The 15,113-nt window shown below is 45.4% G+C and overlaps 2 protein-coding genes across 3 annotated transcripts in view; one reads left to right on the top strand and one right to left on the bottom strand.

Annotated features, from left to right (window-relative positions):
* Positions 1–219: 219 nt before the first annotated feature.
* The window catches only part of LOC117431362 (proteasome subunit alpha type-5), a 42,332-nt gene continuing 27,438 nt past the window's right edge, over positions 220–15,113 (bottom strand). Inside the window, exons 1-10 of one of the 2 annotated variants that reach the window (XM_034052213.3) lie at positions 5,330–5,471; positions 4,726–4,770; positions 3,729–3,795; positions 3,141–3,267; positions 2,782–2,849; positions 2,235–2,342; positions 1,805–1,863; positions 1,367–1,469; positions 964–1,050; positions 220–591 (exon numbers count right to left, since the gene is read on the bottom strand). In XM_034052213.3, coding sequence (XP_033908104.1) covers positions 514–591; positions 964–1,050; positions 1,367–1,469; positions 1,805–1,863; positions 2,235–2,342; positions 2,782–2,849; positions 3,141–3,267; positions 3,729–3,795; positions 4,726–4,754 — 726 coding nt within the window. In that variant the 5' untranslated portion in view covers positions 4,755–4,770; positions 5,330–5,471 and the 3' untranslated portion in view covers positions 220–513. Of the gene's footprint in view, positions 592–963; positions 1,051–1,366; positions 1,470–1,804; positions 1,864–2,234; positions 2,343–2,781; positions 2,850–3,140; positions 3,268–3,728; positions 3,796–4,725; positions 4,771–5,329; positions 5,472–15,113 lie in introns of those variants that run through there. The other variant, XM_059004955.1, reaches the window with a different exon arrangement.
* LOC117965971 (synaptophysin-like protein 2) lies at positions 6,032–13,550 on the top strand. Its single transcript, XM_034911137.2, has 6 exons — positions 6,032–6,261; positions 6,381–6,458; positions 8,092–8,213; positions 10,432–10,630; positions 11,925–12,113; positions 12,231–13,550. Exons 2-6 carry the CDS (start codon positions 6,387–6,389, stop codon positions 12,351–12,353), a joined length of 705 nt encoding a protein of 234 aa, XP_034767028.2. The 5' UTR covers positions 6,032–6,261; positions 6,381–6,386; the 3' UTR covers positions 12,354–13,550.

Below are 15,113 nucleotides of genomic sequence, written 5' to 3'. Positions count from 1 at the left end.
GTCCCCCACCTGGGATTGAACCCACGACCCTCCGGTCAAGAGTCCAGAGCCCCTAACCACTACTCCACACTGCTGCCCTATATGAATATTAGATAGATCGATAGATGGGATACAGAGCTCTCTATGCTCTTTCATACACACAGTATACCTCCCAGTACTGTCAGCTGTTATTACCAAGGCAGCACAAAAGTGAGTTGAGGACAAAACACAAAAACACGGTTCCATTTGGAATAGAACAGTTTATTGATGCATCAAGTCGTAACAAAAACGAACCCCCCACCCCCCTTTTCTTCATTCCCGACATTGTTAAAGTCCTGTGCTGCGCACACAGATTTGTAAAAATCTTGAAGAGAACTCGTTACAAACTGGGGAGTTGGTGTTCACTTGGGTCATGAAACCCCACAAGTAGAAGCTACTGAGGGAGCTACAAGGAAATCGGGACTCCAGGGGGTTTTGGTTTGGAGAGCTGCGTGCGAGACAGAGCTGTGAGAGACGCCCGCAGCCCGAGTCGCTTTAAATATCTTTGATGACCTCTTCTAGCTCTTCTTTTGTGAACATGTGAAATGTCTTGCCAGGTTCTACTGTTGCCAGCTGAAAGAAAAAGAGAGAGAGAAATTATTAAGACGGACGACTCGCCGAAAGGCAGAACGGGCCCCTAAACCAGCACAGGTTACATAACCCGAGTCGTCACGCTCATTAAAGAAACATAAATCAGTTTCAGACACCCGTGTCTATATTTCAAGTTCTCTTCAGCATTATCAAGATTTCCCATCTTTCCAAAAACAAAACAAAACCGAGGAGTTGATTAAATAGAGGAAACGCTTTGAAAATATAGTTCCTTGACAGAAAGGAGATGTTAAGAACATTCTGCAGCACTAGCTCACCTCCCCCCCTACCCCAGCATACAGGGACTAGACTAACGCCACCCCTCTCCTGTTAATGCACGTGGCAAAGCTTCCTCACCTCAATGTTAATTGCATTCAGTTTTTCCTCCATGACCTGCTTGAGGATGGTGAGCGAAGACTTGATGGCATCCTTCAACGTCATGGACTAAACAAAGAAGGAACAACAAAATAAAATCGCGCGAGACAGCAGTAAATCTGCAGCCCGCAGTCTGATGATTTAATAGAAAGCGATCTGCAATTGCACACAACGGAACCAATTATCAGCACAGGCCTGATGCCAGCTCTAATGGCTGACATGTGATGTGTGAAGATCGCATGCTGTTCAGCCTGAATGACAGCAGAACACTGAACTGTGCCCGCTTCTCTCAGCATGCTGGAGTTCGGTTTCCTGTCCCCTCTCCAGATAGATTAGAGCTCTGGTTTCTCCTGTGTTAAACGCTGCTTTGCAAACACACACACACCTTGTGATACACCTCTTGCAAGGAGCTCTGCGCCCCCTCAGATGCAGAGCCGATGGCTCTGGCATCACACTGAATGAAGGTGCCCGAAGGGTCCATGTGATACCTGCAGATACAGGACAATGCACAGCATGAAACAGGGAAGACGCACGCTGAAAAGTCACTGCAATACATCCCAGAGTAATCCCAACGGAACCCCCCCCCCCCCCCCCCCGTCACATTCCGGAACCCCCTGGGAAGCAGGAGCAGGGATAGGGATAAAAGCATGTATAACATCAAATATACTGAGCCAACACGTTTTGACAAGCAGGCTGTGTTTCAGATTGCGAGACCCATATACTGAACGTCACTTCCCCGCAGGTACAGAATGATAGGATTAACTCTGCAGGCTTTTGATAGCCGAGTGTTTCTAGCAGTTTCTATTGAAGAAAGCGTACTCACAGCTGGGGCCCATTCTCATCGACACCTCCAAACAGAAGCGCCACGCCAAAGGGACGACTCTGTGACAGAAATGGTTTACATGCATTAAATAAGGCAATGCAGATTCATCACCGTGTTCACTACAGACAGGGCTCCTTATCTACAGTTACAGATACATAGATAACTTAACATGGCACAATTCTACACACAGAGACTGAAGGAGAGAGCGAGCATGAAGAACCAAATCCTTAAATACTAAAAGTGTAATTTGAATCTACATTACAGTACTGTGGGACACAAGAATAAACCACACAATTAGCAATGCCCTTCTCATTAGAGGAAAGTGCATTTTAAACTCAGCTACAGTCTATTAGGGATAGAGAATGCTTGAATGTGGGATGCTGTGCGGCTCTTCCCCTAAGAGGGTCCCGTCTGATTTGAATATATTCACCATTGCACCGGGATCCGCATCTTCCTCCCCAAACTGCAGCGCCAGGTTGGAGACAGCCTGGGTCACACTCTCCACTGTCATGGTTTCATTGTAGGTGAACCAGTGATTCTGACGGGGAAACAGAAACAGGCACCTAAAAACGGATTCCAACAAGAACAAACTGCACAGCAAAACTCTATTAAATCATCAGCTTACGGACCAGAACCGAGAACAAAAAAACTTGAGCGAGAACCGAACAAGCAACCCAATATTAAAACACTGCGGGGGCCTGATTCACACAGCTTTGAAGAGAGTTTCGTTCAGCCCGCTCTGATAATCACATCAGGTTTGCAGTGCATGTAAAAACTTCTCTCAGCTGTTTTAGAGCGGGTGTGAAGTGTATTCTCAACCCAAACAATGCATCGCGCTGTTGAAGCAAAATACAAGGGGGTAAAGCTTACACTGAAACCAGCGCGGAGCGAACGTGTCCCAGCGTTTGGAAAGACAGCCTTGTCTGATTCACGTATTCTTTAAACCAAACAGAAACCAAAACACACGCATCATTTACCTGCGTTTCAACTCGCGCTTTGTCGATCAGCGTTTTGGCATCAGCTATCAAGCCACTCATAGCGCAGCCTGCAGCGAGAGAGAGAGAGAGAGACATTAAGACAAGAATTTGAACACAAAGTGGATTGATTTCCTAATGCAAGCCATTCTGTGTTCAATCCTCCAGGGTGTGAACACTATACCCTCCCTTGTTGCGTTACACCTTCACCCACACTCAGTGTTGCAGATATCAGAAGCTGTGCTGGGTAAGGAGGGGTACCTGCGCTTATAGTTTTGTGGCAGGATGAATGGACTTCAGCTCGGGGAATGCGACAAACAAAAAACAGCAAACCGACAAGGTTGCAGAGACTCCAAACCTACCTATGTGCGAGTCAATTTCGACAATTTTCTCAATGCTGTTGGGTTCCATGAGAGGAGAAGTGATTCGTTTCTCAACAGCTAAACAGACTCCTTCTGAAGTCTGGATCCCGATAGCGGTTGAGCCGAGCTACAAAAGAAGCGAGCAGAATACATGACTTCATTTTAACAGTTAGAAAATGAAAACAGTGGTTTAAAAGTGAATTGCAGTCCACGTATTCTCTGAAGCACTGACAGACAGTAAAAGGCAAGTCCAGTCAGTTTATATATATATAAAAAAACACAGTTCAGAGAGAAAGTTAGTTTTTATAACAGGAATCTTTAACCCTTTCATGCATGGCGATCATATGGGGATGGATAAAAAATAAAACTCTTCTAGTCTTTCTACAGGGTCATGGATGCAAATGCACCGTAGCCTCATATGACAATACCATTTTTCCACATGCAATGGAATGGAAGAAAAAAATTCTACCAAGACATTATTTTGTGTTTGTCAGCTCTTTTATTATTTTTTTTTTAAATATATAAATTGGTCACACATGAAAATGTTAAGCAGTACAGTTTAACGACAGGGATGAGTTTTCTGTTTACCTTTATGGCCTCGATGGCATATTCCACCTGGAACAGTCTGCCCTCTGGCGAGAATGTGTTCACACCTCTGAAACAGACCGAAAGACAGCGAGGTATTATTAGGATTACCACGTTTCAATCCAGACCCTGAAGCTGTGAAAGTAACGGTGTATAAAATCACACCATCATCATTCACAAATGAATCGGGTGTATTTAGTGCAGATCATTGCAACTCCTTGTTATCTTTCTACTGTCTAATCAAAACATGTTAGCTGCGCAAAAAGACAAGATTAGCAAAAAAGAGATCAGATATTATTTAAAACATGTGAGGTTCGCATGATCAGAATTACACGGATTAAACAAATATTTGTGAATGGCGCTAACAAATCTTAACAAATTACTTTGCTGAGCACACTGACACAGTTATGTACTTAAAAAGAAAAATGTAATACGATTTAACTATTGTACTGTTTTTGACCCGGGACAAAAAATAAAGGCTGAAACCTGGGCCAGTCCCAGTTTTCCTGGGGCGTCTGTTAACCCTAGGTATTATAAGACATTGCCCCTCAAGTTAAAATCACAGTCCACGTCTGATCAAGTTTGGCTACTTTCGGTACTTTTAGTTGTATCTGAATCTGTGCGACCAAACGCTGTTTATCAAAAGAGTTCTATTAACTGAAAACATAAACCACCAAAGGAAAAGTGTGCAACAGTTAATACTAAATATGCAACTGTAATACAAACCAAAAAAATAAAAATCACAAACCTGAAAGTGAAACTAAACTCGAGAAGTATCGTGCTCTACGATGTGATCCTTAAATTATTAATAATGCATTTTTTTGCCATAGCTTCTTAACACCTATTAATTTACAAAATGTGTTTTTTTTTTTGGTTTGTCGAAAATAATCAATGCGTATGTAATATGATAGATTTACTATGTCTGGTATTCATCATCGTGAAAGGCCCGATCGTGTCACTATATTGACATGACAAAGCAAAAACATTACAAGATACTCACCTGTCATATTCCGATCTGGTGAGGAACATGTTACCAGCTTTTAACCTGTTAAGAAAATACACACGATTCAGAAATGTGCGTTTTAAAATGTACCAGACTCCCCTAAGCTCGCCTATAATATATAATTTTATAAATACTAAACTGCAAACTGAGCATGGACACCTACAATGGAGAATCAACCTACCACACAAGCCTGGCCTGCGCATCCCATTGGGCGACAAGAACAGATGGGCGGGTCTTAGCTTTTATACTCAAACGCCATTGGCTGCCTTGCAGCTCAGTCAAATTCGGGCAAGTTCGACTGACCTGCACCATCAACACACTAGGCAAAGAAACTTCCTGCTATAGAAACTAAACCTTAATATTAATGAACAATTGAACCGAGATAATAAACAAAACCGGGTACAAAAATAATACACGACGCCGAGCCTACTGGCGCCAGTATATTCAGATATGCACTAAACCTGCACGTCATTTCAGATACGACTCTCACACAAGCGAACAGGCACACGGTTTAATAAAACACATCATGCTACAGCTGTGTCGTTTAAACCGCTCTCCGGGTTTAATAAGTCCAGTTCTGTGGGTTTGCTCGGTTACTTACTGATCGGAGATGTGAATGAGTTCGCTTTGCGGCTCCGGGAAGTGAGTGTGTCGGACCCTTCAATCCGGAGGGGAACCCGCAACACCAGAAAGAACAGTTCCGCAATATACTCTGTCCAGTTCCGCAGACTTGTGATAAAAAAATAAATATATAAATGCAGTATTTAATATTGTACACAGTATTGAATATTATTTAAAATGTGTCAGTGCGGCGTAAAAGGAACTCAACTTGACAGTCTGACCTTTTTCTAGTGTTGTCATTCTTATCTGTATGTACACTAATTGAGTCGTAGTCCCCCAACTGCAAAGTAATATACATGTTTGGCAATACAGTACACTCCACACATTTTATATTACCCTATATAGTACTCATCATTATTCTAAAGTTAACTGCAGGTTAAACTTCAGACCCTGTTATACAAAGCAGACTTGAAGCTGAATATAACTGACTATATAATGTGACGACTTGCTGGTCTTAATGATACCATACTGGGTTATACTGGTCTATATGAGTCTATGGACAGTGAAGAGAACAGGTGTCAGCTTCCATCAACATTATTAACTACTGTCGATATTGTTAACAAGGAGAGGTGTTTGCGTGTAGTTTAGTTTATAAATGATTGACTCCCACCCCTCCATTTTAAACCAAGGCAGTTGGAAATGCAATGGACTCGCTGTCTGAATATTTGCATTGCGAATGACAGACACGCCTCCGCGTCGATATGCGTGTTTCTGTAAGGCGGAGTCACGTGTCAGCGCACAGAAGTTTTGTCAGAAGTTTGGAGAGAAGTCGGATTAGACTCTCTGAAAGTCCGGTTGAGCAAAACTGTACTTGTAAACAAATCAGCAATCGATTTCACAGGAGAAGGAGAAGGAGGAAGTTTCGTAAATTGCAAAAAAAAACCGTCGACACAATATTAAACGGCTGCTCAAGTAAAGTCACGATTGATCTTTGTGAAGTTTTCCATTTTGAAAGTGTATATTTATTTTACGATAAGGAATCTCCATGCATTTGTTTTAATTATTTGTTTTTGGATTGCATTATTACACAGAAAGGTATGATGACTGGTTTCCAGCTGGATTTCGCGCCACTGAAAGAGCCGCTGGCCTTCATCAGATGTTTGGAATGGGTGAGTTTTTAATTTTTATCATTTATAGCTCTATAGACTTTTTTTGTACTTTGATTTTCGGTGTGGAGAGGACTCGTTATCTGCACAGTACCCCGCCTACACAGATCCTAATACCTATATCAACGAGTTACACTTTGAATTAACCTTAACGCTAGCACGTTGAATTTAAAATAAAATATGCCGTTAAAAAATAAAACTATACAGTTCCCGAAACGTTACTAGTACAGTCTGTATTTTTTTTTAGTTTAGAACACCTTTCGATTTTAAAACAGCCCCAAACCACAGTAGTTAAATTTATCTAGAGTACCTAAGTTTCTTTCTTCTCAACGTTTGCAGAGTTTATATCTTTTTCTTTATATATATAAAGAATGGTATAATCTACGGTCGGAACCATCTTGGAGTGTTTTCAGGATGGTATTCCCCAAGGCAACACCCAAGAACATCATGGGACGAGCAAAACACCTTGATAGAAGTTTTATAAAAAACCCATTAAACGCGCATTTCCGCATCGGCTAAACTAAAGAGTTACTGTATTGCTGTAACACGTAAACATTAGTGTTTTAACTGCACGCTATTTTAATTTTAGTGTTTTTTTTTGGGCTAGTTTTCTTGTTTCTGCAGCGTGCGTGTAAGGGGAGCTCCCTGGAATGAGTCGACTCTGCACTTCTGCAGAAACGTGCTGTTCGTATGCTTAAGGTTTTTAAAGAAACGTTCACAGTTTAAAAGCGGCAGTTTGCAGCTGTAGACAGTTTTTTGTTTGGGGAAGCGACTGTGCCTTCAAACGTGTTATAAAATCTAAACTACAGAAATGCAAAACAGAAAAAAACACATAATTCAAGAAACGCCTCTATACGTAGGGGCAAGTTTAAACGGTGTGTGTTACTGACGGGTGATTCACTGCAGCGCTGAGAGAGGATGCGGTTTGGAAATACGTGCTGTGAGAACTTCCAGACCAGCCCACAGACTTTAGAAACCGTTCAAAGTTTCCTTTTCTGTAGCTGACTGGGCAGAATGCCTCGTAAATAATAAAATAATATTCACATTGCTAGTGAAATGTAATTGCGCGGCCCTTTCTGAATAGCATTGTGATATAACAGTCTCTACTGGGGCAAAGTAACCTCGCACGCTGAAATACGCAGGTAGGCTGTACTGGGGCGCTGGCCTGTTTTGAAGCTGTGGCTTCCGATTGTAAAAGCATACAGTTTAGCATTGGGGCTTTTAACGTTCTGGCAAGAAAATGTGCTTAACAACAACAGGAAGTGGTTAGATAGGTCAGTAAATGGAGGATGTGATATGAGTTCAAAAACAGCACACAGCTCTATCCAAGAATCAGGATCCAACAGGATACTCATCTGTCACTGGAAGTACTTCATGAAGTAGAGTAACTGATAAACTGAAAACTCACTGCTGTGATAAATAGCTACAGCCTTTCATCTTCAGGTACAGCATGGTTATAAATAGCTAAGCAGGTGGGTTAAGTGGGTGCGGGCAGAGGCAAGGGTGTTGTCGAATGTGTTGAGAAGCCTACTGGCACTTTAAAATCCTGCTTTGAAGAAGCGAGGGGGGGAGCCACAGAAAACCTGTAAACAGACAGTAATGCGTGTGTTTTGTTCCCCCCCCCCCCTCACTCCAGATCTTTGCAATATTTGCGTTTGCCACCACCGGAGGATACACGGGGCAGAGCGCAGCTTCTGTGAAGTGCAGCGGGAAGACGGTCGCTGACAACGTAACGGTGTCCTTCTCTTACCCGTTCAGGTGAGCGCGTGCGATATCCACTGTGCGTTCAGAGAGGAGAGCGTGCGATATCCACTGTGCGATCAGAGAGGAGAGCGTGCGATATCCACTGTGTGATCAGAGAGGAGAGCGTGCGATATCCACTGTGCGATGAGAGAGGAGAGCGTGCGATATCCAATGTGCGATCAGAGAGGAGAGCGTGCGATATCCACTGTGCGATCAGAGAGGAGAGCGTGCGATATCCACTGTGCGATCAGAGAGGAGAGCGTGCGATATCCACTGTGCGATCGGAGAGGAGAGCGTGCGATATCCACTGTGCGATCAGAGAGGAGAGCGTGCGATATCCACTGTGTGATCAGAGAGGAGAGCGTGCGATATCCACTGTGCGATGAGAGAGGAGAGCGTGCGATATCCAATGTGCGATCAGAGAGGAGAGCGTGCGATATCCACTGTGCGATCAGAGAGGAGAGCGTGCGATATCCACTGTGCGATCAGAGAGGAGAGCGTGCGATATCCACTGTGCGATCAGAGAGGAGAGCGTGCGATATCCACTGTGCGATCAGAGAGGAGAGCGTGCGATATCCACTGTGCGATCAGAGAGGAGAGCGTGCGATATCCACTGTGCGATCAGAGAGGAGAGCGTGCGATATCCACTGTGCGATCAGAGAGGAGAGCGTGCGATATCCACTGTGCGATCAGAGAGGAGAGCGTGCGATATCCACTGTGCGATCAGAGAGGAGAGCGTGCGATATCCACTGTGTGATGAGAGAGGAGAGCGTGCGATATCCACTGTGTGTTCAGAGAGGAGAGCGTGCAATATCCACTGTGCGATCAGAGAGGAGAGCGTGCGATATCCACTGTGTGATGAGAGAGGACAGCGTGCAATATCCACTGTGTGTTCAGAGAGGAGAGCGCGCGATATCCACTGTGCGATGAGAGAGGAGAGCGTGCGATATCCACTGTGCGATCAGAGAGGAGAGCGTGCAATATAAACTGTGTGATCAGAGAGGAGAGCGTGCGATATCCACTGTGCGATGAGAGGAGAGCGTGCGATATCCACTGTGCGATCAGAGAGGAGAGCGTGCGATATCCACTGTGCGATCAGAGAGGAGAGCGTGCGATATCCACTGTGCGATCAGAGAGGAGAGCGTGCGATATCCACTGTGCGATCAGAGAGGAGAGCGTGCGATATCCACTCTGCGATCAGAGAGGAGAGCGTGCGATATCCACTGTGCGATCAGAGAGGAGAGCGTGCGATATCCACTGTGCGATCAGAGAGGAGAGCGTGCGATATCCACTGTGTGATGAGAGAGGAGAGCGTGCAATATCCACTGTGTGTTCAGAGAGGAGAGCGTGCAATATCCACTGTGCGATCAGAGAGGAGAGCGTGCGATATCCACTGTGTGATGAGAGAGGACAGCGTGCAATATCCACTGTGTGTTCAGAGAGGAGAGCGCGCGATATCCACTGTGCGATGAGAGAGGAGAGCGTGCGATATCCACTGTGCGATCAGAGAGGAGAGCGTGCAATATAAACTGTGTGATCAGAGAGGAGAGCGTGCGATATCCACTGTGCGATGAGAGGAGAGCGTGCGATATCCACTGTGCGATCAGAGAGGAGAGCGTGCGATATAAACTGTGTGATCAGAGAGGAGAGCGTGCGATATCCACTGTGCGATGAGAGAGGAGAGCGTGCGATATCCACTGTGTGATCAGAGAGGAGAGCGTGCGATATCCACTGTGTGATCAGAGAGGAGAGCGTGCGATATAAACTGTGTGATCAGAGAGGAGAGCGTGCGATATCCACTGTGCGATCGGAGAGGAGAGCGTGCGATATAAACTGTGTGATCAGAGAGGAGAGCGTGCGATATCCACTGTGTGATCAGAGAGGAGAGCGTGCGATATCCACTGTGCGATCAGAGAGGAGAGCGTGCGATATCCGCTGTGCGATCGGAGAGGAGAGCGTGCGATATCCACTGTGCGTTCAGAGAGGGTCACGGTTGGAAATCGAGGCACAAGCTCGCTGTGAAAGCTGGAATAGCGAGCCACAGTGCTGCTGAGATGATCCGTTTCCACTTTTACAAAGAACACCGTTTGTCTCGCTCTCTGTTTTAGCCAGTGCAGTGGGCTTGTGAAGCAATTTTAGCATCTTGCCCAATGCGTGTGTGAAATCTCTTTTACAAGTCGACTACAGTTTCCCCAAAAACATTTGTTTAAAAAAAGCTTCTGCTGCGTTTCAGGTTGAACCTTGTCAAGTACGAGGCTCCTCTCTGCAACGGGTCCAGCTCTGAAACCCTGTACCTGGCTGGAGACTTCTCCTCCTCCGCAGAGTTCTTCGTCACCATCGGAGTCTTCGCCTTCCTGTACTGCACTGGGGCTCTCGTCGTCTACCTGGGCTTCCAGCATCGCTATCGAGAGAGCAGCCGGGGGCCCATGATTGTGAGTATAGGGCAGGGACCAGCAGGGTCCCACTTCAGCAGCGGAGAGGTTAGCAAAGCAGCCTGCAATCATGCTTGAGTTTAGACAGCAATACAGTTCTGTTTACTACAAGTTAATGCACAGTATAACCAACAGTTCAGCTGTCTGCTGTAATGTCGTTTTGTCTCCAAGTTAGATGTTTCAATTGCTCTCTTTCTTTCTTTCTTCCTTTCTTTCTATCATGGGGTGAGTCAGCACCAGTTTCCTAATAGAATAGCGTTCTGGTGTGAATCGACAGTTCATGTAGGTATAAGTTTGTCAGCGTGGCTCACACTGCAAGCTGTTCTCCCCACAGCTAAATCTACCTCCGAGGAATGTAAGTAAACTGGTCTGGCTTCCCCCGGACAGGCAGGGCATACTAAACAGAGCTGTGCTGTTTAGGTCGGATTTCTTTTAAACCCCCGCTCGCATTTTTTTTCTCGCTGACCACATATTGCACTGCAATGCATTGCACAATAACTGGTGGCCAAGCTGCTCAAACTGTGTGAAAGCATTTTCATTAAGACATGCCCTGCACACAACGTATTAGAAATCACAAGAACGGTGTTGGGAGTCGCTGGAATACCTCGTGCCAGCGTTTTCTGCTCCTGTGTGTAGAGATAAATATCCCAGCTGAGTGTCTGCTATCTGGCAGGGGCCTGGTAATTAGGGGGCTGGGTGCCTCTCTGTGAAAAGTCCTCTGGGGCTGCACAGGACGGCTGACCTGACGATCTGGAATTACAGGCCTGTCCAGGCATTTGACAGGCCACCAGCAAGAGAAATTCTTCAACCGTGTGTGTGTGTGTCCAGCTGATCATGAATCCAGCGTGCCAGACTGGGTGTGTAACTGCTTCTGAACCCCTCTCCTCTGCTTCTGAACCTCTCTCCTCTGCTTCTGAACCCCTCTCCTCTGCTTCTGAACCCCTCTCCTCTGCTTCTGAACCTCTCTCCTCTGCTTCTGAACTCTCCTCTGCTTCTGAACCCCTCTCCTCTGCTTCTGAACTCTCCTCTGCTTCTGAACCCTTCTCCTCTGCTTCTGAACCTCTCTCCTCTGCTTCTGAACCCCTCTCCTCTGCTTCTGAACTCTCCTCTGCTTCTGAACCCCTCTCCTCTGCTTCTGAACCCCTCTCCTCTGCTTCTGAACCCCTCTCCTCTGCTTCTGAACCCCTCTCCTCTGCTTCTGAACCTCTCTCCTCTGCTTCTGAACCCCTCTCCTCTGCTTCTGAACCCCTCTCCTCTGCTTCTGAACCCCTCTCCTCTTTCCCCTTGCCTGCAGGATTTGGTTGTGACGGGGGTCTTTGCTTTCATGTGGCTGGTGTCCTCCTCGGCCTGGGCTAAAGGACTGACGAACGTCAAGATGTCGGTGAGCCCCAACAGCATCGTCAAAGCCATCGACGTGTGCAAGGGCTCTGTGGTGTGTACCGCAGGGGCCATGCCTTCCATGGGCCGGCTCAACGTCTCTGTGGTGAGTCAGCCCCCTCCCAGAGCCCTCCCTGCAGCTTGACTGTGCCTTTGGACCCCGAGCCCTGACCAGCTGAACCCGCGCTGCGTTCTGAGCCTTTCTCTTGATTTCTCTCTGCAGATCTTTGGTTTCCTGAATCTGATACTGTGGGGAGGGAGCTGCTGGTTTGTGTACAAGGAGACCCCCTGGCACAAACCACCCAATCCACAAGGATCTGTGGAGGAAGGAGCCAATCAGAGCTAATTGCACATTGTGACGTCACAGCCGCCTGTCTCTGTCTGCCAATCGCAGCGCAACCTGTTTGTTTTTTGTTTTTTTTAATCCTTTTACATACAAGAGAAATGGTAGAATACCAAACACACATCACCTCAGCACCCTTTGAGTTTAAACATTCAGCTCAAGCCTGGGTTACGTCAATGCTGGCGTTACTGTAGCTGTAGCAGAATTAAATAAGTGAGAACCAGAGTCGTTTTTTAAATATATAATATGGTTACATTTGATTCTTGCCAATAAACTTGCAGGACTATTGGGGAAAACGTTACAAGCTATGAATAGTCTCTAGCACTTGTAATGTTGAAACATGGGTATGGATATGTTCTGAAGCATAATACCATAGACATCTATATGAGGTTGTGAGGCTCCACTCTTTATAAAGCAGGCAGTTACAAGTGCTTTCAATCTGTGCTTATCGTGTGGTGATGGACAAGAGCTGGGGTAAGGTGTTACTGCAGGAGAAACACGTTTACTACACTCAAAAGACAAACTAGAAGTCTTGTAGTTCAGATTGTATAACACTTAGTGCACTGTAACTGCTGTTGTAATGACAGGACATTGCACTGCATCGCTCGCCAATCAGAAGTGAGAGGCGGCGACGTCGTGCGTAAACGCAAACGAAAGAAACTTCACTCCGCGTGGAGTCTGCTTTTACTCCAGACTTCACTCAAGGTATTACGTTAGGGTTTCTAGATTTAGCACCGCTGGGGTTTAATAGCTGGGGGTGAAACTGCAAACGGCCGGTTCAAATGCGTTTTGTAAGAGTGCCAGCGATTTGGCGGCTGTGTTTTTTTAGTTCTATGGTTTTGGGTTATTTTACGAATTTTGTTTTTAACCCTTGCTTGCTAGGGCAGTCAAAATAAATCTTAACAAATATTTAATTTTTTTTTTTTTGTCACAATAACATTTGTTGATTAATTTGTAGATACGCGCACAGCACGTCGCTTTCATATATGTTTTTGAAGACCTGTTATATTAGCTTTGAATATAATTATTGTACAGGTCTATTTGGAGGAGGGGGGGGGGGGTGTGGTGAGACAATCATTTACTGTATATTGTATTTGAAAGTTTTTTAGAATGATCAGATTGTTTTGTTGTTAAATCCATGTTGCGGAACCGTGTCTGTACACAGACAGTGCTCTATTAAACAGGATTGGTGAAGTCAAAGGCGTGTTTCTCATTTTTTATGTTTTAAAAGCTCCCCATAGTAAAAGCAGAACTCACTCCAATAACTGAACAGCAGGGATCATGTCTGGGTGATGTGGCTTTACAATGAAGAATCTAATACCCTTCGTACGTTTCCTCAAAGTAAAAGCACAGCAAAGTGTAATAAAGCCAAGTGAAAGCAAGGTAAAGCATAGGCAAGCATGGTAAAGAATAGCGAGGGGTGGTGAAGCAATGCCGTGTGAAGATACTGCTTTTATAAGGGCGCGGTGCATCTCAATATGTGGACTCGTAGCTGCTGGATTTGACTGACTGGATTTTAGAATATCACAGCGCTGTGTGGCCCTTGGATTTGAAGAGGCATGTAAACATGCTCTTATCCAGTAGATGGCGGTATTCCCTGCAGAAGGTTCAGTGCAGTCTGTATGATTGCTTCACAGTCTTCAGCTAATTTCCTTCTTCCAGACACCCTGCTGTTGCTTGACTTGTGCAGGGGTGCTCAGCAGCCTGTTTTGCATGGTTGTTTTTCACAGGAACCACAGCCACACCATTCGGTGGAAATGCATGAGGACCTGCAATATGTAAGACACACTTTTGTGTAGCTAAGTTTTCATTTGTACACAAGCAGAAAATTAGCAGGAAATGATCCTGCTGTTCAACAAAAACAGTATGTAGTTCCAATTGGTTTAAAGCAATCAATTCCACTCTAAAGGTCTGCAGGAAAAACAGGATTAACACACAGGGCTAAAGAGTATTCAGGTGTAAAAATAACATGCACCCAAATTAGAGGTGGGCAACGCGTCTCTGTAAATCCAGCTACCTCAGGAATAAAGTGATACTCCTCTCCTGTGAGAAGCAAACCCTGGCTGTGCCACGGGTTAAAGCTGAGGCATGTTCCAGTTTATTATATAAAGAGACTCTGTGCATTTAGTGATGAGCAGAATCTCTTCTGATTACCCTTTAACCCACGATTCAGCACCACTCCCTGACTGACATGCAAGTAATCCCAGGGCACCGTTAGAACGGGTTTCTTTCAAAACTGCCCATTTGATGCCTGTATAACAGGTAAGACTGCCAGCACCATTCCCTTAGCTGCTCTTGATTTCAGAAGGAAGCTGCTGGCACAGTCTGAAGGGATGGGGTGGCTGGGCTAGCTTTTGTTCTTGTCATCCCCAATGCCATAATGGATCCTGACAGCCATGTGACACAGACACACACACACACAGCCCTGCAGCGGAGATCGTCTGATTGGAGCTACTTGAAAAGCACTGTCTGCCGCAGTGATAAGGAAAGCATTTAGGGCCATGAACACCAGTCTGTTTGCACGATTGTTTCCCCTGGGCAATCAGGCAGTCCATACAGAGCCCATTAAAGGAGAAGCGCAAACAAATCGTGAAAATCAAAGTATCACAGGGCGCTGATTTCCAAACCTGTCCATGAGTGACACCATCCGTCAAGCTCGAGGTACCGAGGTATTTGCTCCGCCTCCTGCAGGTCTGCCTTGCAACAAGAACCGGAAACCCCCTTGACAGCGGAAGAAAGGGAATATGGGAATTGTAGTTCTGT

This window comes from Acipenser ruthenus, chromosome 30 (assembly GCF_902713425.1).
Source record: "Acipenser ruthenus chromosome 30, fAciRut3.2 maternal haplotype, whole genome shotgun sequence".
Lineage (NCBI taxonomy): Eukaryota > Metazoa > Chordata > Actinopteri > Acipenseriformes > Acipenseridae > Acipenser > Acipenser ruthenus.
The sequence above is the reverse complement of the archived record's forward strand: the minus strand, read 5'-3'. Positions and strand labels throughout refer to the sequence as shown.